The sequence below is a fragment of the Rhipicephalus microplus genome, chromosome 9 (assembly GCF_043290135.1).
Source record: "Rhipicephalus microplus isolate Deutch F79 chromosome 9, USDA_Rmic, whole genome shotgun sequence".
Classification (NCBI taxonomy): Eukaryota; Metazoa; Arthropoda; class Arachnida; order Ixodida; family Ixodidae; genus Rhipicephalus; species Rhipicephalus microplus.
The window spans coordinates 92,017,726-92,044,748 of NC_134708.1; the positions used below are offsets into that span (position 1 = coordinate 92,017,726).

The window sequence follows — 27,023 nt, forward strand, 5'->3', positions numbered from 1 at the left end:
TCAATACTGATACTAACGCTGCCTTAGCATTCTGCACATCGTCGTGGCTACGCAGAGTAAATTCTCTACAGTGCTTGGAGAGTTGCGCACTACTCCAGCTAACAACTGCTCTTTCACTCCCCGCATAAGGAGACGCAGTTTCTTTTCTTTCGTCATTGAGTAGTCACATTGCCTGAACAGCCGCCACATGTCCTCAACGAACACGGCAACTCTCTCGTTCGGACGCTGAATTCGGGAATTGAGGAGCTGTTCCGCTTGCTCCTTTCGGTCAGAGCTTCGGAAGGTATTCCGCAACTGGTTGCAAAACTTTGGTCAGCTTGTCATAGCGGCGTCGTGGTTTTCAAACCAAGTGAACGCCGAGTCCTCGAAGAAAAAGTAGACATGTCAAAGCTTTCGCTGCTCGTTCCACTCGTTGACGCTGGCGCAACAGTTGTAGTCGTCAAGCCAGTAGTCGACATCCTCGTAAGGGTCACCGTGGAACGGCTACGGGGTTCGCGGGGCGTTGAAGAACCGTGGAGGAGGCCGCATCGTTGTCTCTTAAGTATGCGTTCCTGCACTAGCCATAGCATTGCCGAGTTGTGCAACCGGTCCAAATTCAGTTGGCAGACCCAGTTGTTGCCTGCTACGCCGTAGGTCGGCTGGTTCTTCTAAGTCGCGACTACTGTCGGGATCTTGCTGCTGATTGCAGTGCATACAACACTACCCGAAACCTGCACCAGAAAATATCACGTGGTTACAGAACGACCGAAACGTCTGTTCACAGAAGCAGCAGCACTGGACGTCAGACCACGAGCACAACCCACAGTCCTCTTCTTTTGCACAAAATGGCACATACTCGCATTGTCATGGCTCAACCTCGTTCCATGCCTGTGGCAATATGATACTTGCCACACTTACACTGGTACAGTATTCCCCTATGTTGCCACCGATAATTTTGTGGATAGAACATCCACCCCTAGTGATTTTCTGCCACCTAATCCATGGTAGCATCGGACGTGTCTGTTATTCAGCAGTCTATATGCCTCACATATACTTCAAGGAGCCGTACTACATCCCAATTGACACCCTATATTCCTCAAATAGCACAGCAAGTTCAGCCTCACTAGATTGCGTTCTAGCGTTGAATGCAGTCAAATTCAGATTCCAATGGCGGCCTGTCCAGATCCAGAAATTCTTCGCACCCTCCATTGTGTCACCAGTCCGACCGCCACCTTCGATAGTCGCTTAGCAGCCACTGGCGACTGCGAGCAAAGGGTAATTGTTGTGGTCATTTGATGTATTGGCCAAGGACTGCGCCGAGGGGACCAAATCTGCTCTGGTGAGAAAGGGCATTACCGGCAGTTGGTCACCATTGAGGCCGCACCCCTGAGTTCTTTTTTTAACGATTCCTCCATCACGCCTTTTATGTTAATATGCAATTGAGAAGAATCGGGCTTCTGCGTTCGAACCAAACGTCGTCTTTGTATGCTAGGCTACTACACAATCTCCTAGTAGATAGTTCTGTGGCAGTTTTTTAGCACTGTAGAATACCGTCTGGCAGCCTAGGAGCTCTCAACTTTGCATGAATCATGGTTCGCATAGCTTTTTCTTAACTGCCTACCCTAATGCAAAAGCAGCGTGATGCCAGTACGTTTTTTGACACTGGTGCACGCTGGAGACACTAGTACACGCTTGTAATCACTGGCACTTCGCGGGGCGCACTGGGAAAAAGCTGTGTAACACTGGTAGGGGCGCTAGCTCAACATCTGTGATGCTGGTGCGCACTGCGAAGTGCTGGAAGCGCTGGAACTTTCACTGGCAAGCGCTGGTGAATACTGGAGCACACACTGTTTCTACCAGCGAAGCTGCAGCGTGCATATAGAGTGTGCCGTGCTTTGTTTCGGTGTCGTTGAATATAAAACGCTTGATTCGACGGCAGGGAGAAATGCTACCCTAACAGATACCAAACATACGTAATTTTTGCGGTGAACGTACGTATCGCAGCAATTATAATGCACCATTTTTGCATCTGTCCGCGCGTAAACTGGCCATAATCGTATCATCCGTGTATTGCTGTAACAATTCCAAGTTGCAGTGTTTGTAAGCCTGGAGCTGCACGCCACTCCTAACAGAAATAGAAAATTGTTTTTGCCACAAAGTTGACGAAACGTAAATGAGCTCTCTCTATTGCTTCGCAAGGTTTCCCAGCGGACGCGAGAAAAAGAAAGCTGTCGTTCGATTTGCGCCACACCGCATAAATGTATGTCTGGCCATGCTTATCCTTCTACTTACTTCAGGTAAGATTTGAAAATGTTCCGAAGCTCAAGTGCAGAATCTTCAACCATACCAACTCAACGCGTCGAGAGTGGTCTTACTTAGTGTCCGGCCCAGCGAGCATTAAACCTGTCGGGCCAGCCGCGTTGGTATATATATACCGGCGCTTGTCGCTTCGTGTGCACACAACATTAAAGTGTGGGAATAACTGTAAAGTATAGTTTAGACATCCATGAACATAAATCACTATTTTGTCTTGTGTCGATGTTCGCACGAGGAGCGCTGACGATCGAACGTCGCGCTTTCAGCTACGCAGGCCGTCACCGAAAACTGCCGGCCGCACTTAGCCGGTACTTCACCGACTGATATCTAACAACACGCAATTTTCAGTTGGTAATTTGGTACGCCTTCGTGAACTGACTCCCTGGCATACGTTTTCAGCGAATTGCATTAGTATTTCTATGGGTGTTATTTTTTAATTGTTGGTATTGATATAACTGCATATATCTGTACACTGGCACGCCCGCTGTATACTGCCAGCAGAGGCCTAAAAAACGGCTGTCGCTCGCCATCGCCACTCCGTAAATTCATTTCTTGCATCGATTGACCTTCCACTTACTTCAGGTACAGTTTAGGTAACAGTTGGAAACATTGCGAAGCTCAAATAGAAAAACTTCAAGCATCGCAACTCAGCTGCTTCGAAAGCAGCCTTACCTAGTGCCCCGTCCCAGTGAGGACTATCGTGCCGCCCGCGTTGGTGTACCTACTGCGGCCGCTTTTTACATAAAAATGCACAATTCTAAAAAGAATGACTGTGAAGAACAGTTCAGAGATTCCTGAGCCTAATCAACCATTTATCTGCGTGTGCGTTGCCCGCACAAAGAGCGGCAATGATCGAAGTGTCGTGCTTTCAACAACGTAGGCTGTCACCGAAAGCTTCCTTCTGAGTGCAGGAGCCGGTACTTCTCTGACTTTTGAGTTCATAATTTTGAGTTCATAATTTCGTACCTGTTAGTGAGCTAACATATTGGCATACTTTTTTAGCGGATTGCATTAGTCGATTTCTTTGGCGGTTTTTTAGTTGCAGGTATCGACATAACTGCAAATATGTAATCTGGCACGCCAGATGTGTAGTGCTACATGGTCGTTGCGCGAAAAAAAATACTCAATATTATCTAGTGTGCGTAGATATCTACCAAGCAAGATATGTAAATCATCTGTACTTGTTGACCAGTAGCAAGGGCTAGAATTGACTGCCAAAAGAAAAAAAAACTATCGGCAGCAACAGCTGACAATCTGTGGCTGCTCCTCTAGTCGATTTGAGATTTTTCAGAGTTAAGATGTAGATGCTTCGGAAACCTTTCGCTCTTGCTATTATCTGCACGTCATTCGGGGCCCGGATGGCGGTTGTCACTGTCGAATCAAGACGCAATTGCTATTTGGAAAGGAATATCGTGTCAGTGTTGACTGTGCGACTTGTAAACATAAAGTAGAACGGCGGGTTCTTCGGATAAATAGTCGTTTTACAACCCCACAAGCACGTTCTGGCGTGGCGTAGTGGTAGCGTACTCAGTTGGAGATCAGAAGGTACCGAGTTTAAATCCCGTCAAGCGGAGTTTTATTTTTCTAATTTTATTTTTTTATTTTTGTTGTGAATTTTTGATTGCGCGTTGTTTCATTTATATATTTATTTATTTATTTAGGGCAATTGGACATCCATGTTTCAACCCTGTGAAGCCATTTTGCGCAGAGTACTGGGACGCTGGAGTGGCAGCGTCCCAGTACCTGTGCTGGGAGGCAGTGGTACCAGCGCCATACTGGGCCCATAATCAGGCATGGCACTGGACGCTGGTACCCAGTGGCGCTGGTTTTTGCAATAGGGTAAACGTTCGTTTTTGGTTAAGAAACAGAAAAAAATTAAACCAGCGTGGTTTCAAACATTTGATCCGGCAAGCTTAGGGCGGCTTAGTGCTCTGGACAACTGTACTTCTCACGCGTTTATTCTCTCCTAACTTCCTCCTGTCTCGCTCGAAGTTGAGTGTGTCACGTGGACATGTTCTTGTGTGCGGATATTTCTCAATTCAAGCTGACGCTTAACGATGAGTGATGCAAACACGTTATTGTGTTTGCACAAATTTTATTGCCTTTTGCCACTTTTAGTATAAGAAATAATTCGCTCCTTACCATTTTACCCACTATTCAACGCTATTAGGCTAGTCGTGTAAGTAACTACTAGTACATATATCTGACTCTCTACTGAGGACCTATAACTATTACCCATAGTTTTAATGAGGCGTCAATCTAATATTTAGCCGTTAAAAACTTTTCACTTGACTTTTTGTGCTCTCGAACCACCAGCGACGTATATACTCAACGTAAGAAACGCATAAAAGTAGCTAATTAGTTCACAAAACAGGAGCGTGCCACTCGTGGATTGAGAGTAAACGTCAAAGTAGGAGTGCAACCACTCGAAATCAGAAAAACTTTGACATTGCGCAAACTTTGACAGTCTCATACAGTAATAAATTTAAAAAGCCATCGATATACATTCATTGTTACTGCGCATACAGACTTTATTTGAGAGCTGCCTTTTCCCGTAGATGTATCGTAAGGTAATCAACCGGTGATTATGCTTTTCCGATAACCCGTAAGCCTAACTTTGCTGAAGACTGTTATAACGAAAGCTAGTTCATAGAAAGGCGGTTTATTTGAACTCCCAATATTTCCAGCAGATAGTTAATTCGAAATGAACAGCCTCTGATTTTCCTACCTATACGCAGATGTAGACAACAAATGACCACAACATATATTCTCCAGCCAAACGAGCATAATCCTATTTGACATGTAAACAAACAAAAGAGAAGCATTTCTCAGTAAATTAGATTTTTTATGCCGAACTGGAGCTTTTCGGCAAGCTAAAAACGGTGCTCAAATGGTCGCAACAAAAGAAATGCAAGTACATAAAGATGACTGAATACTGCTGCTGAACTGACCCCAAATATTGTGCCGAGAACACGCAGGGGATACAACAAATGTTTGAAATCCTGATTGCGTGAAGTCTACTATGCAAAAAAACGTGGTTTCGTGCATAATTAGCGTCATATATTTTGATATAAAAGCTGACTGCTCACGTGAATACAAGCCGGTGTTTTTTAAGCGTATCACAGAATGATAAAATAGTTTTGCTCGTTGTTAAAAGTCCCGTAAAATATTAAATGAAAACACATGCGACAAACGTGTAGTAGCGCCCAGTTGACAATAGCCTGTCCAGAGATGGCTTCAATTTGAGAAGTTTCAGTTTCAGTTTATTGAGCGTAATTGGGTGGGGAGTTACATATGGGGAGAGGTATACAGAATGATGTCCCTTAGTGTAAACACTGCAACGGGACCTCTTGTTATAAAATACACCAAGAAAAAGTAAAAACAATGAGCAAGATCGCGTAGAAGAAGCATGAATATGCGTACAATCTAGTAAAAGAGGCATTATGGTATGCATTACTATAGAGAATATTTGTCATTCAAGTACATAGAAAAGAGAATTAAAAAAGTGAAGCTAATACAGTGCAAACAAAGCAATCGCAAGGAATAACACTAAAAAAACATTTCAGAAGAAATTAATAGAAATGGATAAAAAACATGAAAATGCTTGACAAAAAAAAGGCAACGACAGGAACTACACATAAGTCAGAAGTATAAAGAAAGATTCAAATAAAGGTGAACTGAATGTTTAAATGCATTTAACGAGGGAGAGGTTTTAGTCTCTAAAGGCAGAGTGTTCCATATCTTGATGGCGAAGAAGCTCACTGTTTTTAGTCCGTAATTAGTGCGCGCCTTGGGCAATAAGATATGGTTTTGAGAGGAGAAACGTAAGTGCTTGGGGAAGTGGTAATTTTATTGCCTACAATACATAAAAGATCCGGATTAGGTACCAGGCGGTAGGGAATTACAGCTAAGTTAAAGGCGATCATAATTGCAATAGGAAGAATATTTAGTGAAGAAAATAGTGGAGCAGAATGGGCATGATAATCACTGTGCGTTATTATGCGGAGAGCCTGATTTTGAATATGAGCTAATGGGCTTACACAAATTTAATATGTGAGTCCCCAAGATTCAATACAGTAGTGGAAATGACTATGAAGGAAGGCGAAATAGAGAGCAGATAGGGTACGAAGTGCAAAAAATTGGCAGGCCCTGATCAGAACACCAATACCATAGGCGGTTTTTATTTTTATTAACTCAATATGATGGCTGAAGTTAAAAAAAACAATCAAGTTCTACACCGAGAAATGTGCATTTTTCAGAAGGAAATATTTCACGGTTATTAACATACACCAGGAGTGCGTTATCTCGCTTTTTTGACCTAGAACTGAAAATAACAAATTTTGTCTTATGGGGATTAATAAGAAGCTTGTTGTTAAGACACCATATAATGACGCTCTGAAGAAAGCTTGTTTAAAAGAATAGCATGATCGATAGAATCAAAGGCTTGACTGAAGTCAACGAAGACTGATCCAAGGAATTTTCCGTCCACTCAGTGTGGTGCAATTTGTGTACATTTTAGTGCCCACCCACTGACTTGAACTACGTGTTTTTTCCACAATAGCATTGTTCTTTTCCATTAAAATAATAGGTTTTTCTGCAATACATCACACCCGCTAACATATATTTTTTTTACTAAGCACATAGTACTACTGGTCACCACTAGAGCAGTTTTCGCACAGGCTAGAAACTCCACACTGACGTGCTCACTAGGAGCCTCATTTCAAACCAACAAATTCGGAACAAAAATGTGCCAGCAGACCGTTTCAGCTTATAACGTGTTTAGGCAATCTCGGCAGCAAAACACTTGAGTTATTGACAGGTGCTCAAGTAAACTGATATAGAAAAGAGGCAGAGAAATGACTAATGCGATAGCAAAACACGCCGCTATTAACATCACACGTTTATAATGCGTGTTCGAAGTCGTGCATGGTAAAATATAATATTAGCTGCGAGCTTCGTGATGTTAGAGAAGTTTGCTTTAAAGTGTTTGAAATATAACACTCAATATTTTCCCGCAGTTAACCGCCAACTACGGAATTCTATGTTAGGTGGCATACGGCGGGAATGAATACGTACAGCCGCGCTTAATGTGAGTTGCAACACGCTGGCTACAGTGAAAGTGATACGAAGTCTGAACAATGACACTAAAAACGGTAACTTTGTTGGGAAATCATCACCAACTCACATAGTTTTTTCACAAACTTTTGATGTAGGTGCCGATTAGCAGTGTTGGCACCATTGATAACATACGCAGCTTGTAACTCAGTGAGCGGGACTTCGTATTCTACACTAAATGGTTCTGAGTCAAACGTTACGAGGTAAAGGAACCTTTTGCGTACCAACAAAACGTCCCATTGACTGTTTTGCTAGTATTTAAGGCTATATTCCGACAAAACTAGGGAACACAGGCTCAAAAGCAGGGGTTTGTTCTGTTCAGTGATATAGCGCACTTTGGGGCCTTGTCATCAGTGTCGTGAGCAGTGTCCTTCTGCGAAGTCCTGTGGAGTACACCACAGTCCTAGTACAGAAGCGAAACAGTCATATATAAATGCGTAAACTGTATCACGAAGATACGTGGTTGCCTACAAGGAATACACAATTATCGCTTCTACTAGTGGGCGAGACCGAACGCCCAATAATATTACGAAAGGATGGACGAACGAACACTAACAATTTGGCAAATCTAGCTGACGCGAAGTCAACACGTGGAAGTTTAAGCCTGTACGAGCCAATATGAGATTCCACTGGTGTAAGTATCAGGCATTAGTCGATAACTATACCACAGTAGGAAGAGTAAACTATTACGAGTGAGCACATATCTGCGATAGGTATATTCAGCATACACGAGATAACAGGCAACACACTTTATCCTCTATTACCGATAGCTAGCGAGCATTATCTGAGAGCACGTGTTGGTCAGTGAAAAGTAATCACTTGTTGGACGTACATCTCCATTCCTATCAAAGGTGAGCATTTCGCAGAAGTCTGCCTGGTCGGCAAAGGACTGAGGTAATTAGATAACTCCAACCTATATTTGTATACAGAAACCCGGCGTTTTGATGCCAGACTACCTTCTTCCTCAGGGGTCAGAAAGCCAGAGATGTGCGGCGCTTATATGCACTTGCTCGCCTTGCGTGAAAGGTTCGCTGCGACCCATCGCAAACCATGGTCATAAAGGGATGCTAATGCCTCAGTTGAGTGGTTCGTGTTCCCCAGTGTCTGCTTGATGTGGCAGGATTTGAGGAGGAGTCACCGTCATGTGTTCTTTTCTTTTTCGTAGCAAGACATTGCGAGCGCTTTGACTACCACATCCACCCGGATAACGCAGTGATTCTGAAAAAAGAAAGGTGCACACGCCTGCGACTTCATCTCAACTCCTGGTACATTCAGGAGACAACGGAGGACATCAAGCGCTCCGTTGGGAATATCAAGCGCTCCACTGCGACATTACCCTCCCTCTATACTATCACGTTTTATCTACGGGTCACGGTGAACCTCTCACGCTAGGCGAGCAAGCGAATAGAAGCGTCGCACAGCTCTGGCTTTCTCAACTCCGAGGAAGAAGCTGGTTCGGCTTGGAAACGTCAGGTATATTAATGCAATTTTCGGTTACGGATTTCTGATTGCATGATCTCTATTCCTGTGCAGTGTTTATTGACAAAACGACCATGCTTACTTCACGTTGCGGCACATGGTACACAAACATTCCCTCATAGATCCATTGAATCTTTCGCAGTGTTTTAAACTCAGACACGTCACTCTGCTCGAAGTGTATTGTCAGGTGTGTAAATCGTAGTCAATGAGTCGTTCCTTCAAAAAATATTTATATAGTTGGTGCAATAGCAGCAGCTATGCGTTCAGGGTGTCGACTCTTTTATTGAAATAAAACGTATTAATCAGTGATCAATGCTTTGAGCAGAGAGATTGTCAGCAAGATATCAATGGCTGAACACTCGAGCGTCAATAAACTGAATCAGCCTCCAACTTCAGTGTTGCATAGTTTGCTTTTGTGAAGACTCAGCTTTCACGCTTGAGAGAATCTTAAAACCTCCAAGTTTTTCATTTAGAAAAAAGGATTCAGCATTGATGTTACAGTGATGAACTTTCCTATGCCATTCGTGCACTCTACTGATCGCTTAGAACAGCTGCAAACGTTATTCGTCTCCTTTGTTTCTTTTGCAGACACCTTCGCAAGAACTGAAACTTTACTCTTCATGGCACTTGACCGTTCCTGCGCAATTTTCAAAGTCCAGTCACTAAGTGATTGTAAGTGTTCTTAGTTCACTCTTACACTGAAAAAGAGATGTCACTATTCACTGTAGTAAGTTGCAACTTAAGAACAAAGAGAAGCTCTGCCTCCGCCAATCACTGCCCCAACCCGCCACTGTTGACATAAGCTTTCCATACAATCAAATTCTCAGTGACGCCATTCACTATCCACCTGTTTCATAGAGTTCGTGTTCCCGTACAGACATCAATCATCCGTGTCTTCTGTTTTTCAGAAGTTGAGCGCCTTAGAAAAATTCCTTATTATTACATCAACTCGAAATCAAAAAGATAGGAACGATGAATTATGAGTTTCGATATGTGTGCACCGAAACTAGCGCGCAAGAAGTATGTAGAAATTGAAAGGACACAAGCTTAAACTACATACGTACCTGGGTGGATTACAAGCGTTGCACGGTCTTACGCGCCGGGATTGTATCTTTATAAAAGTGTGACCAAATATTACAAACCATGCTATCGGGTACATGGGGGCGCATACTCTGTCATCACAGTAAAGCTGTTGTGCAGAATTACTTCAGTAAGTTTCAGTGTTCATAGCACAGTATGACGAGTTACAGTGTTTATGTTAACTGCGGTGGCACGCCTTACAGCTTATAAAGCGAAAAACGCTCATTCGCAAGTGTCGGTGCCTCAGCATCTCGTCTCATGATAAATGCTGCTTCAGTGCTAATGTTCTTGTGTTTCAGTGCTCACGACAGTGAGCGCAATAGTACGATTAAATTATTCCACTTAGTTTGGAGTTTTTTATTAAGTAATTCGCTTTCTTGGTTCTTTTCGTTTGTCAGTACAAAGCAGCTGTAGCTTTTGCTTTGTCCTAACTTATTTTCTGCTCCGGTGTGGTGGTCTTATGAATCAGATGATAAGCCTTTTTTCGCTACGTTTGGTCCAAGCCATATAGTTTACGTGCATTTGTGACAAATAATGATAAACATGGTCAGAGGTCTTCCGAATAAATGCAATCAAATTAGAACTATTTAAGTGCTGCTAAAAAACAAAGACAGGGAAACTTTTGACACATTAGGTACTGCAGAACATTGTGCAACCTGCAGATTGGCTGTCTAATCATGCCTAAGGAACTTAAGGTCCTCATTACTGGAGCAGCATTTCGCTGGCTTGAGTGTGAGGTATGCCGATTGGATTCAATGTAGCACACTCTAGAGGCGGCGAAGATGTTCCTCGAATGCTGCATAAAAAAACACCACATCGCCGAGGTACACAAGTGAAGGTTCAAACTCCAGTCCCGTGAGGACAGTTGCTGTAAAGGTACCGGCGCTGAACATAAAGTTCAGAAGGAGCACTCTAAATTGGTAGAGGTGATCTGGAGTCGGAAAAGCTGCTTTCTCGCAGTCTCGCTCATCTACCTCAATTTACCAGTACCTGTTATCAGATCAAGCGAAGAGAAATAAGTGGGTATGGTGAAGCTTGTCTATTTATTTGATCATACGTGGTAACGGATACATGTATTCTTTAGTCAGGTTGTTAAGCTTTCGATAGTCGACGTAGAAGCATAGTGTTTGGTCTTTCTACAAGAACACCCGGATACGACCACGAACTCTTGGATGGTTCGATGACTATAGTCAAGCATGTGTTGGACTTCTGTACGTATCGGTTTGCTTTCCTTTGTCTACACGCAGTAAGAGTGCTGGTTGATCTGGCGTGCGTAGTCACACGTAATTAGACTGTGCCAAGTGACGGATGGCTGGCACACCCTTGAGGTCGTAGCACAACAGGACCTGAATTTGAACAAGAGCTAGCGCAGGATCGATGTTGATATGGCTGAGTGTAGTTTCCACTCCTTGCAACGTAAATTAGTTGCTAAGATTTTCTCCTTCCATGGCAAAAGCGGTGGATATGCCGCTAAACAGGAGTCGATGCTCGTTGCTACAGTTGGTAACAGGCAATGGCAATTGGCCACAGCAAAGATTTACCACACCTCTAGCTAGATAAATGCCTTATTTTAGGTGGTTGCTCTAAGTTAGTTTCGGCCACCGCTTCGTCATCGACCAAGCTGCAGCATGTGACTCCTGCTATGACGGTTACTCGAAGAGGAGCCGTTATGCTGTCTGCAGAAACACGATGTACTTAGAGGCGCCGTTCATCCTCTTATAATACACACAAGCCTTAATTGCCTATGTGGCTCGTTTTAGATCATCGTCACTGGTGTATTGGTGAAGCCTCCAGAAGCCTACGACAAAAGTCGGACCATGACGTAAGGGGATCCTCGCGATTCTGAAGCCAGGTATACTCCCCGTGGCCCAAGTAGAAGTAAACACGCCATAGCCTTGTCATGCCGCCCCATCGGTTAAAGGCGGCTACGAATTTGTAATCGACCATACAATCATCGACGTCTTCGCGCTCCATGCCGTGGGACGTCATCGGAACCCGTGGACACTCTATTAAATACTCACTCGGAATCGCAGTTTTTCTGCCAGCTGAAGCTGTTTGAACCCAAACGCTCGTCATACGCGTTGAAGTGGCGCAATCCTCGTCGTGTAATTCGGGAGGTAATCTCCTGATACGGCGGAGACAGGACTTAATTGGCGACTTCCTAGAGAGATCTGACAAATCCGTGAAGTCTACTTAGCATCTCCACGAGGTTCCTATGAGACTTCATAGGTGCAGGGGTCTTTTATTAATACATGGTGTAGCCAGCTCTCGAAGAGCGCGTCATTCGCTGCTGGCATTGAAACGCACAAAAAGCACACGAGTTGTTCTTTTTTAGGCCAGAGACGCTTTTCTAAATCTTATACATGCTGGTGGCTATTCGTAAAAAGTGCACACATACATGTTGAACAGTCGCATGTTTCTATGGCCAGTTGTTTACATTTGCGTAATTATGTCATAAGCAAGATGGGTATTAGAAACATCAGAAGCGTTAAAGTGATATTAGGCGCCTATCTTCATGAGGATGATAGCAATGGACACTCCTACATACGGTAACTTTGGCGAATGGCTTTTCACTACATTGGAGTTGAAGCAGACGTGACGGTTTTGTCGTAGCAGTATATACATAATATTCAGAGTTTGATAGCAAGCCCTGCAACCCCAATTGACTGACGTTTACCGAACATTAGGTTCCACATTAAAATGCAGTTTGAAGACATGGAATGATTCTGTAATAAAATAATCGATTGCACCGAAGAATACAGATTACGGGGGTTTGATTTTTGCAGGGACCCTAAATTTTTTATTTTGAATTTGTGGGGTCGATGCTGCCGATGTCAGCTGTTTCCTAACGCTCGTGTGTCAAAGTGTCAATCACCTCTGGCACACACTCACGTATTTCATCACATACCAGCCCGTTGCATACTGCACTGTGCCCCATGTCAAATCAGTTGATTGGGTGAGTAGGTGATTCAAGGTTGTTTGAGAGAAGAGCGCACTACGTAGACGTGGACTGGATAGACCAAGACAAGTGCTCTTTCCTGTCTATCCTGTGCGCGTATACGTATAATGCTCTTATTTCAAACAATTAAGCCATTCTTGTCTGTTGGAAAGGGTTTGTGACGTAAACGACGGTACTGTCACATTCTTGATGTCTTGAGCAGCAAGTGATAATTATTCGGCCATCTTAGCCTCCCATACAATTCATGGTTAACTCCAAATTAACGAGTTACGCGAGCCTCCAGACGTAGGTGGCAAGACAGACAGACGGACGGACGGACGTACGGACAGACAGACAGACAGACTGACTGACAGACAGACAGACAGACAGACAGACAGACAGACAGACAGACAGAGTTATAAAAGCGTGCTGCTGGGTTTGATTTGTGTTGTGCTTGAATGTGAAATCTGAGAAAGCAGCAATTTGGAAAATTAACGTTTCCTATCTTTGATATCAATATCACATTGGCAGTTGATTGAGCCCCGCCGTGGTGGTATAGCGGCTAAGGTACTCGGCTGCTGATCCGCAGGTAGCGGGATCTAATCTCCACTGTGGCGTCTGCATTTTCGATGAAGGCGGATACGTTGTAGGCCCGTGGGCTCAGATTTGGGTGCACGTTAAAGAACACCCGGTGGTCGAAATTTCTGGAGCCCTCCACTACGGCGTCTCTCATATTCTTGTGGTGGTTTTGGGACGTTAAAACCCACATAACAATCAATCATATATCAATGACAGTTGATTAAATATAGAGGTTGTGTGCTAGGGAAATAGGTGAGCAGTAAAGGCAGCTGTGGGGCCATTGTCAAGCTGCCTTAAATGTAAGCTGTTTTTCATAAGGTAAGCTGCTTTTTATAAAGCACAGTATTTATATTGAAGGCCCCACTTTCACTCACATTGGTCAGTGAGCCGAAATTTGCCGGAAATTAGCCGAGCCAGAATAAGAACCGCCTTTAATTTGTGGCATAAAAGGATCAAAACTGACCTTCCAGACCGTACAACACAGCACAAGCGCACAAAGGAGGACCAAAAACCCAGAACGAATAAACCCCGCAGACAGGCGGTCAATGGAACATACGGCGTGGAACATAACGGCAGGAAATCCGGCGCGAAGCATAACAGCAGAAAGTCGAACTAACACGCGACTCGTCATTGAACACGAGCTATCGACAGGCGCTAGCTGACGCCCCCAAACAAGCGTGGTTTCCTCTCTGTAGCATGCACGGAGAAAGGACTCTTCGCGCCTAGCATGACTGACACTGCATCCCATCGCTGACCTGCCCCTCGAAAGTCCTCGGGCTCGTGTTGAACCTCTTTTAAAGACGATAGTCTTTCTTGGGGACCTTCGACGAAAAAATTTTTGTCTGCCTGTCTGTCTGCCTGCCTGCCTGCCTGCCTGCCTGCATGCCTGCCTGCCTGCCTGCCTGCCTGTCTGTCTGTCTGTCTGTCTGTCTGTCTGTCTGTACATTTGTCTGTTTGTCCACTCTTAATGTTACCTCAAACGGCACCAAAGTGACCAAACGATACTTCCAACAGCTGACCCCATCCGCAGTACCCACCAATATTGCTCAAGGTTCAGCGTTCATACTTTTGCGCTTGTCTATTCAAAAGCAATTATTGCGCATATCTGAGGCACCGTAACAGCGAGTCAATATTATTTATGTGCATTTTTTTCTAGAAAAGGCATACATGAGAACTTTTAAGGATCATAGACTTTATAACGCTGTTCTGACCATGAAACGCTTGCATGAAACGGCAAGTGTTTTCAACGCTTTGCTAAGACTACATGGTGGTGACACCTGCCCGTCGCCTTGCGTTCTACACCTTATCACCTCTGAGACGGGCGCGCACAACCATCACATATCCACGCGCTTCGTTTTCCAAGAACACTGCCAGGTGGCGCTCATGTCACGTGTGACGTGACTTGATGCAGTCGCTCGCCTCCGCTGCACGCTCGAGGCACTTTAACCCAGCACCTCCGAAATACCATTCACATATTTTCTTGCGCAGAACATCAAATAAATTGTTCACACTCTCCACACGCAATACTATCGTCTTTCGACGACATTTGCTGATTACATGCAGATACAGAGCCAATTTTTATCTGCTAGCCACTTTTCCGCCCCCTGTAGTTTATCTTGGATGCTGACGCTAGTCTCATGCATGTGCTCTTATCGCCTTGTTTCCACCGTGCGTGCTACAGATGAGGGCCCATCGGCCCGACAATATTTCTTTCTTTATTCTTTATTCAAAAATTACCCCGCATCGCCCTTGGGCGTTACAGCAGGGGGGGTTTACAACAGAGATACAAGCAGATCTTCATTTACACAACAGACTTGTTCTTCAGAGATCTTGTTCCATTCGGCTACTTACTTCGGAAAAAAATAATTCGCAAACATGCATGTTCTGGGCCGGTATTCATGGATTTTGTGTTTGTGATCATTACGCATAGAAACATAAAAAGTTGTATTTAAATAGTTATCTTTGTTTATGCCTACAATGTTCTTTTATATTTGAAAAAAAAATCAGTGTTACCCTTAACTTCTGTCTTCGTGAAGACAATTCCCAATTCTATTATTTTTTTTATCCTGTGACACTGTCCACTCTACGGTACCTGCCCAGTACGTACTTGGCCACCCTGTTTTGGATACCTTCTATTTGAGAAATAAGACTGGCTTCCCATGAATCCAATAGTTCGCAGGCCTACTCTAATATAGGTGTGAAACGTGTAGTGAATGCACTCCGTTTTAATCCAACTTCGCGACATCTTAGGTTTCGTTGAACAAAGTTTAGCGCCCGCCCAGCCTTACCAGCTGTCTCGATGATGTGCTCCTTCCATGAGCTGACAGCAGAAAAGTCTGCGCCTAGGTACTTAGAAACATTATCTGTAGTAAGCACTTGTTTATTTAAGGAATAGTTATTTCTTATTTGTTTTTTTTTTCATTTCTTGTAAAACACATATGAACGCACTTTTTCGCCTTTAAACACATGTTCTACAGTTTACACCAATCATATATTCTCTTCAAGTCTCCCTGTAATGCTGTCGCATCTTCGTCGTAAGATATACTTCGGTACACCACGCAGTCATCTGCGAACAGACGCAAGGAGGACGTAATACCTAAATTTATATCATTTATGTATATCAAAAATAATATAGGTCCCAATACAGAACCTTGAGGAACTCCTGGGGTGACGTTTGCGTAACTCGATTTTTTGCCAATAATAAACACACTGCCTGCGCTGCGATAAGAAATTTTCAATCCGTTTGACAACATCTCTATGTATACCTATTTGCTGTAGTTTGCTAATAAGAAGCGAATACGTAACCGTGTCGAAAGCTTCTCGAAAATCTAAAAAACAAACAATATATCTGGCCCTCAGCATCAATTTCACTTCCTAAATGATGATAGAATTTTACATGTTGTGTAGTGCAAGAGAAGCCCTTGCGAAAACCATGATGTACTTTAATTAAAATATTGTTCTCGGTGAGGTGACTCTTGATGGCTGAGTAAGTTATATGCTTCATTAATTTGCATACAATACATGTCAGAGAGACGGGCCTATAATTCTGCACATCTTTTTCTGAGCCCCCTGTATGAATGGGCGCAACGAGGGCTATCTTCCAGTCGTAAGGCGATTCACTAGCATGAAGCGACTGCGTAAAGATAACGAAAAGATAAAGGAACGCGGTCGCAGCGCAGTGCTTTAACACGCGAGGTGAATTACTGTCAAGGCCAACTGCCTTGGTTTCGTCCAATCGCTTCAATAACTTTTTGATACCAGACACGCCAAGTTCCACCTGCGTCATAGGCGACACATTGCTAGCAGCTGTCGTTATAGTGTCGGGTTTCACTGGAAGAAATACTGAATGAAAGAAGTCCTTTAAATATGTTGCCTTTGCTTCGTCGTTCGTTACGATTTGGTTATTGCAAATGATTTCTGGACTGCCCAAATCACTTGATGCGCACCCCTTTAAATACTTCCAAAAATCCTGAGGATTGGTTATCAACCTTCCATTTAGTCCCTTGAAATAATTTTCTTTTGCGATCTTAGTAGTGATCTTGTAATCAAGCATTATTTGTGCCGATCTCTCATAATGAGCTTTGCTCTTCGTTTTCTCATACTTCGTAAACATTCGTTTTCTTTTTTGTATAATTCGTATATTAGATGATGTTACCCAAGGTTTTTTTTTGTTTTTTAAGCTTCGGAAAATGTACGTGTGGTATATGTTCCTTCACAAGCTCAACCAATTTCGCTTTAAACGTATTCCACAGTTTATTAATTTTACAGTCACCCGCTAAGCATTCAAACGTTGGTAGGTATTGAAGCAGTTTTTGGTTGATACCTTCATAATTCCGTTTATCATAAAAGATTATGTCTCTACTTTCAAAAAACTGAATTGTGCAATTTTGGTTTTGACAGTCGCAATAGCAGCCGAATGGTCGCTAATTCCTAGCAGGACTGCTATAGAGCTTAATACATTAGATGCCCTTGAAAACAACAAATCTAGGATATCACCTCCACGTGTTGGTTCTCTTACGTATTGTACTAGACCATATGTGTCTCCAACCTTTGTCACTTCAAAGTTCACAACACAACGAACAACAATGTCGCAAAATCATCCTGTCAGCACAAGTCCGGCAGATTAAAATTACCACCGAACAATATCCTTCTAGCAGACACTTCTGAGATAATCTCAGACAAGGCACAAACTGCGCTCGGATCAGAGTTCAGCGCACAGTAAACCGAGCCAACAATCAAACTAGAATTATTAGGCAACACGATTTTGAACCAGACTGTCTCGATAGCTTTTTGGCGTACATCTAGAGCTCGGGACTGCAGTGTCGTATGAACAAGCAGAAAAATTCCCCCTGCGATGCGCGGCTGATCTTTGCGACAAACCACGTAGTCTTGTGGAAACACCTCACTATCTCTAAGATTTGGTTTATATGACTTATAGGATTATAGGACTTTTTATGTTTCGCTCAAGGACACCTCATTATTCTATGGTAGAGACTGCAGGCAGAGTCGCTACCCTCATACACGACGTGCTTCAGCAGAATGAAGTGGGGCAATTGTTCATGCAATAACAAACTTGTCGGACAACAGTGCCACCGAAAATAAGTAAATTATGCAGCAACGGGAAAACAGTCTGGCATAGTCGGGCACAGGATCATAAAAAAGTAACACCCAGAAAATGTTTTGGATGTTGGGGAGTGCACACTCCTTTTAAGAAAATGTATGTCAAAGAGAATTGGGATTCCGCAAGGGCACGGTGCAGAATTACACAACATTTAGGGGTGCAGCCCCGCCACATATGTCTACTTAGAAAAGGCAGTAACTGCGAAGCCATACCAAGATGTTGAAATAACAAGGGATAAGGATGGGTGGAGCACATTTGGCAAGCATTGTCAAATTATAATTGTAGTCTAGCCCTATCACCCAAGGAGAACGCATATTGTCGCTGCATCTTACCGCCACTTACCTGCGAAGCAGAAGCCTGGAGGCTTACAAGAGGATCAAAAATAAATTGAGGACGCCCCAAATGACGAAATTAAAAGTGATAGTGTAAACTTAAGAGGTGATGAGGGAGCAGAGTGGGCCAGGAAACAAACGAGGGCAAAGGGTGTCATATAATTTAAATCAAGACGAAATTAATATGGGGAGAACACGCAGCGATTAGGCAGAAAACCGCTGGTGATTGAAGGTAACTGAGTGGACTTCCAGAAAAGACAAGCACGTGGAAACGAAACACTAAATTAGGCGAGTAGATGAGATTCATAAAGACAGAGAGATCATTTGTCAGAAGGCAGAGAGGGTGATTTGACCTAGTTCACTCTCACCTACAATGCACAGAAGAAGACAGACAGGAAAGAAAAAAAGCTATGAAGGGTGACGATGGCAACATAAAAAAGTTATGCACATATACAATAACGACGTAGCACTGCGGCTTCACTACAGTCTAATGTCCAGTCCTGTTCTTTTTAGGAAACCTACCACTCTTCTATAGCAGTTTTTTATCCTGCCAGTTCAGCATTGCCACAGCTATTCCTGCCAGCGTTAACGCGAGCGCCTTTTGTAGCGACACTTCAAGGAGGCAGTCACAAACAATAGTGCCATGAATAAAAGGCGGGCAGGGTGGCAGAGGACGGCGAAGTGACGAGCACGAAATGCAACCACGGTTCCTGCGAGGAAGACGAGGTTCAAGCGCCTGCTCTTTTGTTCTGTGGATACAGATCTTGTTTTCCCTGGTCGCCCTATATTCCCATGTTCTGTTCTTTCCGTGTTGCGGCAATATGCCCCGTCATTTCGCACAGTTGCCAACGTTCACAAGTTGGGCTTTCTGCATGGCGGAAGAGTTGTGCGCAGGGGCGAGCCAATGCAACACCGAGGCGAGTACGGTGTAGCAGACTGGAGTTGCCTCGTTTCATGCTAGCTAGCAGGCGAAAAGTCATCTCATGTTCTGCTTCTCGCAGACGCCTGTATTGATGGTCAAGCTGTGACCATTAGGTCGCTATGCACTGTCACATAATCGATCTCAATAGAGAGTTCGCGTCACTTCCAGAGTATGGCACTTTCAAGCGAATAAGAACGTTAAACACTGGCTCTTGCGGCAGTATCAGAAAGCTCATTAACTGCCAGTTTACAGAGTCCAGAGATTCCTTGTCATGTGATTGTGTTGCCGTTCTTTTACGTTAGGCCGAATGGTTTGATGATTTTTAAAGCTGATGTAAAGTTTTGTCTGCTCTGTGAGCAGGAGTAATTGGCTTGCAACGGGTATTTGGGTCAGACAGTACCAGTCATTTACGTGGCTCTTGGCCGCACGCAAACGGCGTAACTTCCAATATTGCGACAAGTTCTGCAGCTGTGGAGGACGACTTATAGGCTACTTGGGCTTTTGAGATGTAGCCAAATGACAGATCACATTAAGTGCAGCCAAAGCACCTGAAGTCGCAGATTCATCAGTGTATAAAGGAATGAAATAGTCGTATTGTTAAGCCAAATGTAACAAAGTTAGTTGTTTCAGGGCAGCGAAACTAACACGAGGCTTTTTGTCAATCCCAGGAACATTGCAGCACACTACTGGTCTCTTCAGCGTCCACGGTGGCATTTTGTGGATTACGGCTAGTGCAAAGTCTGAAGGAATGACAAGCCTAGAGTATGTGTGTCTGGGCATCCTGAGTAGCTGTAGCCTGCTTGGTCTGTCCGTAGCAACGACAAGGGAGGGTTCGCGTGTCAGCTCAGCACATGAAGATGCACACAAAGAGACTCTGAAAATAGGTAAATCTCTCTGGAATATGAACTCCATTGTGCCAGAGGGTGATGTACACCTCGTTGGCCCTAGCCACGTCACTTGAGCACATGCTTGAAGGCTCCTCAAAAGTATAAATGCACGTTAGACACCTACTCGAACGCACAGGTGTACAGTACCATAAATACGAAAGAATGCCTGGTATAACTGCTGGAGGCAATCCTCAGAAGAATCCCCTGCTGTCACCCAAAGAACAAGAGCATGGTCCGTAGCGCAGCAACACGCTTCGTCCAAGATAGGCAGCGGTCAATAACAACACCAAGATGCCGGTAATACTTGATAGCAGGAATCGCTGTTCCGTCAGCGATGATTCGGTACGGCACGATTGATTTTTTTGGGAACGCCAACCGCAGCGCACTTGGCAATTGAAAGGTGCAGGGCTTCACGGCGCTACTACTTTGAGGTTACTCATGTCACGAGTTGTATAGTATTGCTAACAGTTCCAGGCGCGTTGCTTCAGGTGCTCATGTGTATATATCGTCCGGGTAGGCATTGATGTTAACAACATTGAAGAGCTCAGCTGCAAAACCAATGAGCGTGATGTTGAAGAGTACGGGGCTAAGGACCGCACTTCGCGGAACTACATGGCTTACGCATCCAAAAGCACTTTGACTAGGCTGAAGGCTATCCAATTACGCTGTCCCAGCCCGTATCACCGTCAAGCGCCGAGATGTTTATGGCACGTCCGCTAAGATAATTCACTATTTACGCAAGAAGATGATCTCGTACGCCACTGTCTTCAATCGCATCAAGGATGGCTTCATGAAGGAGGTTATTCTAGGTCTATTTGATGTCTAACATGACGGTGCCCTCTATTATTCGCGTTGTCTTTTTTTCCACAGATGAAACTAGGTCTAAGACACCGTCTACTGAGGATCTATTTTTGCAGAAACCATTGATAAGGTTCGGTAAGATGGAATTAGTCTTTATATAAGCTTCCTGGTATTGTCAGCAGAATGCTTTTATTACTTTTCTCACCCAACTGGCTAGGGCAACCAGCCTACACAAAGAAGGCTCGTAAGAGCACTTGCCGGGCTTCATTATTGCCACAATGTAGATGCAGTGGGACTGTGAATTGCTGTGTCCCACGTAGAATTGTAGTAACACAAAAGAGTGTTACGCGCCTTCTGACTAAAGTGATAATGCACATCCGATTGGGTGATAAGGGTTGCCACTGGTGGCTACTTTTCAATAAACTGGCCAATTCGTGAGGCCTGTGGCGATCTTAAGTTATTAAGGGTAACATGGCAAATGTTTGGCGAATTTCGGCTTAGGTCTCGGCAGAGCTATGCATTGTATACTTAGTGTCTTAAAAAAGATGGATGACAATATTTGTTTTTATTTTTCGTAGTTTTAGACCCTCATGTAGAAGGCTAATTTAGTACGTTTGTCCTGCTTCTCTTGTGTATCTCTCGTTCACCCAGATCTCGGAGGCACTGGTGCGTTCGTCAGCAAGCTCCCAGAAAAATTTAGGTCAGTGGAGAGCTTCGCGAGGTAATGGTATTATACCACGTTTTAGGGGGGCTTTAGATGCTTGAAACTTTCTGAAAGTATCGCTTCTGAAGTGATTAGGGGATGGTGCGAGCTCCGAACTCAGCTCCAATTGTTCTGAATGGCATGTGAATTACATTACTGCTGTAGTACCCCCTAATTTGGTGTGCGGAGTTTAAATTTGTTACTACCATACTTTTCGGGTGGGTTGAAAATTCGCACTTTGTCGGGCAGCCTTCAGAAACTGTTGTGGCGCGAATGTATAGCGTAAGCATAACCACACAAAAAGTGTGGTGCAGGCATTGCGACAGTTACGTAGCACTTTTTAGTTTATTTCTGTTGTTTGTAATTTAGTTTTTCGATTACCGGACTCACGATTTCACTGCAGCGACAGTTTCTAAATCTGCAGGAAGGCTATGTGTGGTGTTATTCTAGAGTGGTCGTGACTGCTTCATCCTGTATGCGCAACAACTGAAACCATCACCTATATCTGTCGCGAGGCATTAACATACAAGAGCGTGGCCAATGCACGCATGCCCTTTCTCAGTGCTCCCATGGCGAAACGGGTGTTGTGACTGGCAGTGAAGAACGTCAGTATAATTTAGGGTTTATAGATAATAGGTATGCCTCGCGTAGGTTCTGTGCGACAGTTTCTGCGCAATTTCAAAGTGGCGACTTTTGGGAACATTTTGCTCATTATTTGACAAATTTCTCTCGAAAGTTGGTGGCATCCCTGCAGGTGATATCATTAGGCACTAACGCGGATGAGCGTCAAGAGGCAACAATAGCGGCGTCGAGTTCACGCGTAGTGAACGGCAAGTTGAGGCAATCATCACAAGATGGAGAGGAGGCCCAGTTGGAAAGTGATGCCGGGGAACAGGACGCGCCTATGAGCGATTTGCAATAATTTTTCGCATACCAATACCAGCAACGTTGTTTTAGTGCTGCAGCTCGGAGAAGAAACAAATTTTGCGTTGGTGTCTGAAGGCTCCGTACCACCTGTCGTATACACGATAGCGGCTTTTCGAAGCCTCAAGAGTTATAAAATGTTCTCTACCATTGCCTGGTTTTTTCGTCGAGGTGTTGCAGCATATGCCGCCAGGCTCGGTGAGGTGTACTCAATTCTGACAGTGATCTCTTCCTCTAGTACTCCTTTTCTGCACAGCCATAGATTGCACGGACGTGTTCATATTTTACACCAATCTGCGATCTCAGTTTTGGTATATTGACAAGCTAGTATTTGTACTTTAGCTAATGCATTGACTTTCTCTATTCCAGAAATGAATTCGATGTCGCCACAATAGCAGTGCCCAGTGAGACTCAGAATTTTAGCCAGTCCAGATTTAGCGCAAAAAAAGAAGGGGAACCGTAGTATTCTTTCAGTTGTATGTATGTGTGAACGTGACCGCTTCTGTGTGTTTCTATGTCTACACGCTAAGAGGCAGTCCACAAAAGAGACCTAGACACAAGCAAACGTCTTGGCATCTGCTGCACGATGTGCCACGAAAGAAGGTCGGTGAGGCAAGATTTACAGACATCAAGCCCTGATTTAGTGTCAATCAGCAATGTTCCCGGCATGGCCGTTCATTGAAGCAGAGCCCCACCTAGAATGGGGTGCGCTAAAATCCCCAACAAATAGGCGCGACCCAGGCTATGCCTAAATAGGATAAAAAGTGAGAGCTGTTCACGCGGCTGCTTGGGGTATTATATCCACTGAGTACCGATAGGGAATGCCCCTCCTGTTTCACAGTGAGACATATATATTTATTTGAAGCGTGAGGAGCAACGACTTGTTTCACGTAGGATGTCACGACGTATACAGATTGACACTTTACTCACACTTTTGTCGTCTTGATACTACAGTGTCACATTTTCGGATATTCGAAAAGAAGACTGCTTACTTGGCTCGCATATAACAACCACAGGGAATTGGTATTTAAACAATTATTGGTTAAAGTCACACAGCCGGTTTCACAAGTCTATTGCATTCCACCGCATTGTAGGAGATGAACGTGTTAGCTATTCGAATAAATTAGGCATGTTCTGCTACGGAAGCTCTAACAAGAGCGGTTCCAGCACGTTGATGATCTGTACTGGTGATTCGCATCCGGCGTCTGTAGTTAGCGTGGAATTTCACGAATAGACTTCAGCAAGTTATTCAGAGTAGCCTGGGTCTTTTTGATGTTTTGCTTATTTAAATGAGCCAACTTTGCACTTGAAGCCCAAGATGTGCTGTTTGCTATGAACTCCAGACGGTTGCGAAGCGTACTCAACATCACACGCAATGTCTTGCACCCCTAGTTCTGGTTCATGCTGCGCATCACTTTGGCGTGGTGTACTCGAGTTGGGCATTGTCACCTTTTGTCACGGGAGCTTGTGTCCATCTTGTGCTGTAGAAGATCTGCCTGCTATATGAATACTGAGGTTTCGTTTCCGCGTGCGTTTGGATCGGCGTCCATAACGGTGGATGGATGAAACAGCTTGCCTGTGTGTCGAGCTGTCCCTTACCAACTTTCGCTGCACACGTATTTCCTCTTTTAGCTTTGCGCAGTTCTTTTATGTGGCTTCATGTGTAGCAGAGTATGTCGGGCATTTCAATGGAACAGAAGTATCGAAGTTCACTGTTTTAAGAGGCTCGCCGCACCACTGGCAAGTAAGCTTATTTCTGCACACCGCGCTTACGTGTTGCGGCTTCCAGAATGTGTGACTTCACAAAGGCTATGGCATACAAGGGCGTACATAATATCTGACACATCTCACCTTGACGTGGTTGAGCAGAAAGCCAGATTTAAACAGTAGGTCGATGAAGGGAGACAGGCCAAAGCGGCGATACGCACGACTCTCACGGTCGATGTTGGGAGTCGAAAAAGATCAGCGTCAGCGGTTTCGATGTCCACGTCATTTATGAGGCGTCACTATGCCTTTCCTGTAGGCAAGAAATGAGCGCACTGAGATGCTTCGCACTCGCGTGATGGCCTTTATTATCTCGAGAATAATCTTGTATATGACGTCTACAGAAATTATGTACTTCCTACCCTCGATGCGAATTTCATTCACTTGCGCACATGCAACTCGCTTACAATATTTAGTTATTTACTGTCTGTTGAGTTAAAAATGTATTTTGACAAGGTGCGCATATATGACGTTGTGAAGCAATGTTTGCCGTCATCAAACACAGGTTGCGGCTTTCTAGAGGAGGACCTCCTTGGAATTTTTCGCTTCAACCACCGGGATGTGAGCGTCATGAAGTCAGCTTCTGATTTCTGTTTTTTTGGTGTGGATGACCTGTCACTGTCTCAAAGAACGGATGCGGCGTCACAGACACCCATTTTCGGTTCATCAATAGACAAATGGCTGAGCGCCGCCGTCACGTTGCGTGATGAACCCCCACACCGAAGAATGACGTCATCTGGGTCACTTCAGCAATGAGCTTCGTGAATCGTCACAGTTAAGGAAATATGGAGGCCCGTCCAAGGGACAAAAATGGAGAGGACCAGATGATTGGTGCAATGAAAGAGAGGAGTGAGAGTGAGTGATTTTTGAACCAATGAAAAAATTCACCTCATTCTGTCTGCCTCGTGGGCGACACATTGCAGTCCCTTGTAAGAGACGGAAGAAGGAGATAAAAAGAAAAAAAAAATTCAGATCCCACGTACAGTGAGAATGGGTGATATGCGAAGCACGAATGAGAAATCTTGATATGTCACTTAAAAATAAGCACACCGTTATGAGGTTGAGGTAAATGATGCCATTCGTGACTTCTTTTCACGATTACCATGTTTGGATGTGTCGTTTACCCTTGTCATCTATTCACGTGACGGGATACCAAATTTCGTATATGTGGAGCTGGCAAAACGGCCACGAGCGCATCGTGTAGGCCCACTATACTCCAATGCAGCGTTGACGCGCGCGCAGGCTGGGCACATCGACGCTACGTTAGCAAAACGCGAGCACTTATAGCCTGACGCCAGGCGCGACCAGCGTCTATCAGCGCGGTCCGAAGCCAATTAGCGCAAAATGCGACATTTTGCATTTCACGCCGATGCATTACCTAGACAACCCTGCGTCTCGCTTTTTTTGTGATGATGGGATGACGGACGCGCTGAAACGCGCATGCGTCAAAGCAACGCAGAGCAGCGCGCGCCTGCGAGTATATGGCAGGACCGGCGCCTGGCGTGGCAACGCCGGCGTGTCGCGAAGAAATGAACGCCGGTGAGTACGCGCACCGCGTCACGTCGAAATGTATTGGCGTCTTGACTCTTTGCTCTGGCATGTAGTCATGTTCTCACATGACACTCATCTCATGATTATCATGCTTGCGCCAGTCACATACCTTCGTCATTGATTAGGGTCGCGTAATACAGAGTTTGGTACATGTGAAGCTAGCGAAACGGCCGCGAGCGCATCATGAGCGTAGCTTGTAGTCATGTTGTTACGTTACACGCATCTCATGTTTACCATGCTTACACCAGTATCATACCTTCGTCATTCATTCACTTCCCGTAATACCGAATTTGGTATAAGTGAAGCTAGCGAAATGGCCGTCAGCGCTTCATGAGCGTAAAATGTAGACATGGTATAAAATGACACGCATCTCTTGACTATCACGTTTGCACCAGTTGCATACCTTCGTTCTTCATTCACGTACCGTAATTCCAAATTTGGCATATGTGACGCTAGCAAAATGATTGCGAGCGCATCTTGAGCGTGGAACGTAGTCTTGTTGTTACATGACACGCATGTCACGATTCTTATGTTTGGGTCTGTCGCTTGTGTTCGCCATGAAATCATGCCATACCATACCGGTTTTGCGACATGCCATGCGAACAAAGCCACCGCAACAGCTGCGGGGCCATGAAATGAAAATTGTGACATTCGTAACAAGAAAATCATGACATTCATGGCATGCATGTCATGATTTTCTTGTCATGACTAGTCAAATATGTTTTTCATACAGTATTGGTATGCCATACCAAGTTTGGTAATAATACAATTATCTAAACGGCCAGGAGAGCTAAAAGACGTTGGCGGCTAGATAGATAGATAGATAGATAGATAGATAGATAGATAGATAGATAGATAGATAGATAGATAGATAGATAGATAGATAGATAGATAGATAGATAGATACGCTCAAAGTCGCAACGCTCACTAAGAAATTCTTTGCATTTAATATTAGAAAAAATGATATAAAAGACGGAGTACTAGTCGCAAACTAGTGAAGAAAAAAGAAAAGAGATAAGAGAGATAGGGGAC

The 27,023-nt window shown here is 44.2% G+C and overlaps 1 protein-coding gene across 1 annotated transcript in view; it reads left to right on the forward strand.

Moving 5' to 3' along the window:
* The window catches only part of LOC142772007 (uncharacterized), a 105,579-nt gene that overhangs the window by 63,898 nt on the left and 14,658 nt on the right, over positions 1 to 27,023 (forward strand). The window contains exon 4 of the mRNA XM_075874075.1: positions 9,478 to 9,561. Coding sequence (XP_075730190.1) covers positions 9,478 to 9,561 — 84 coding nt within the window. The remainder of the gene's footprint in view (positions 1 to 9,477; positions 9,562 to 27,023) is intronic.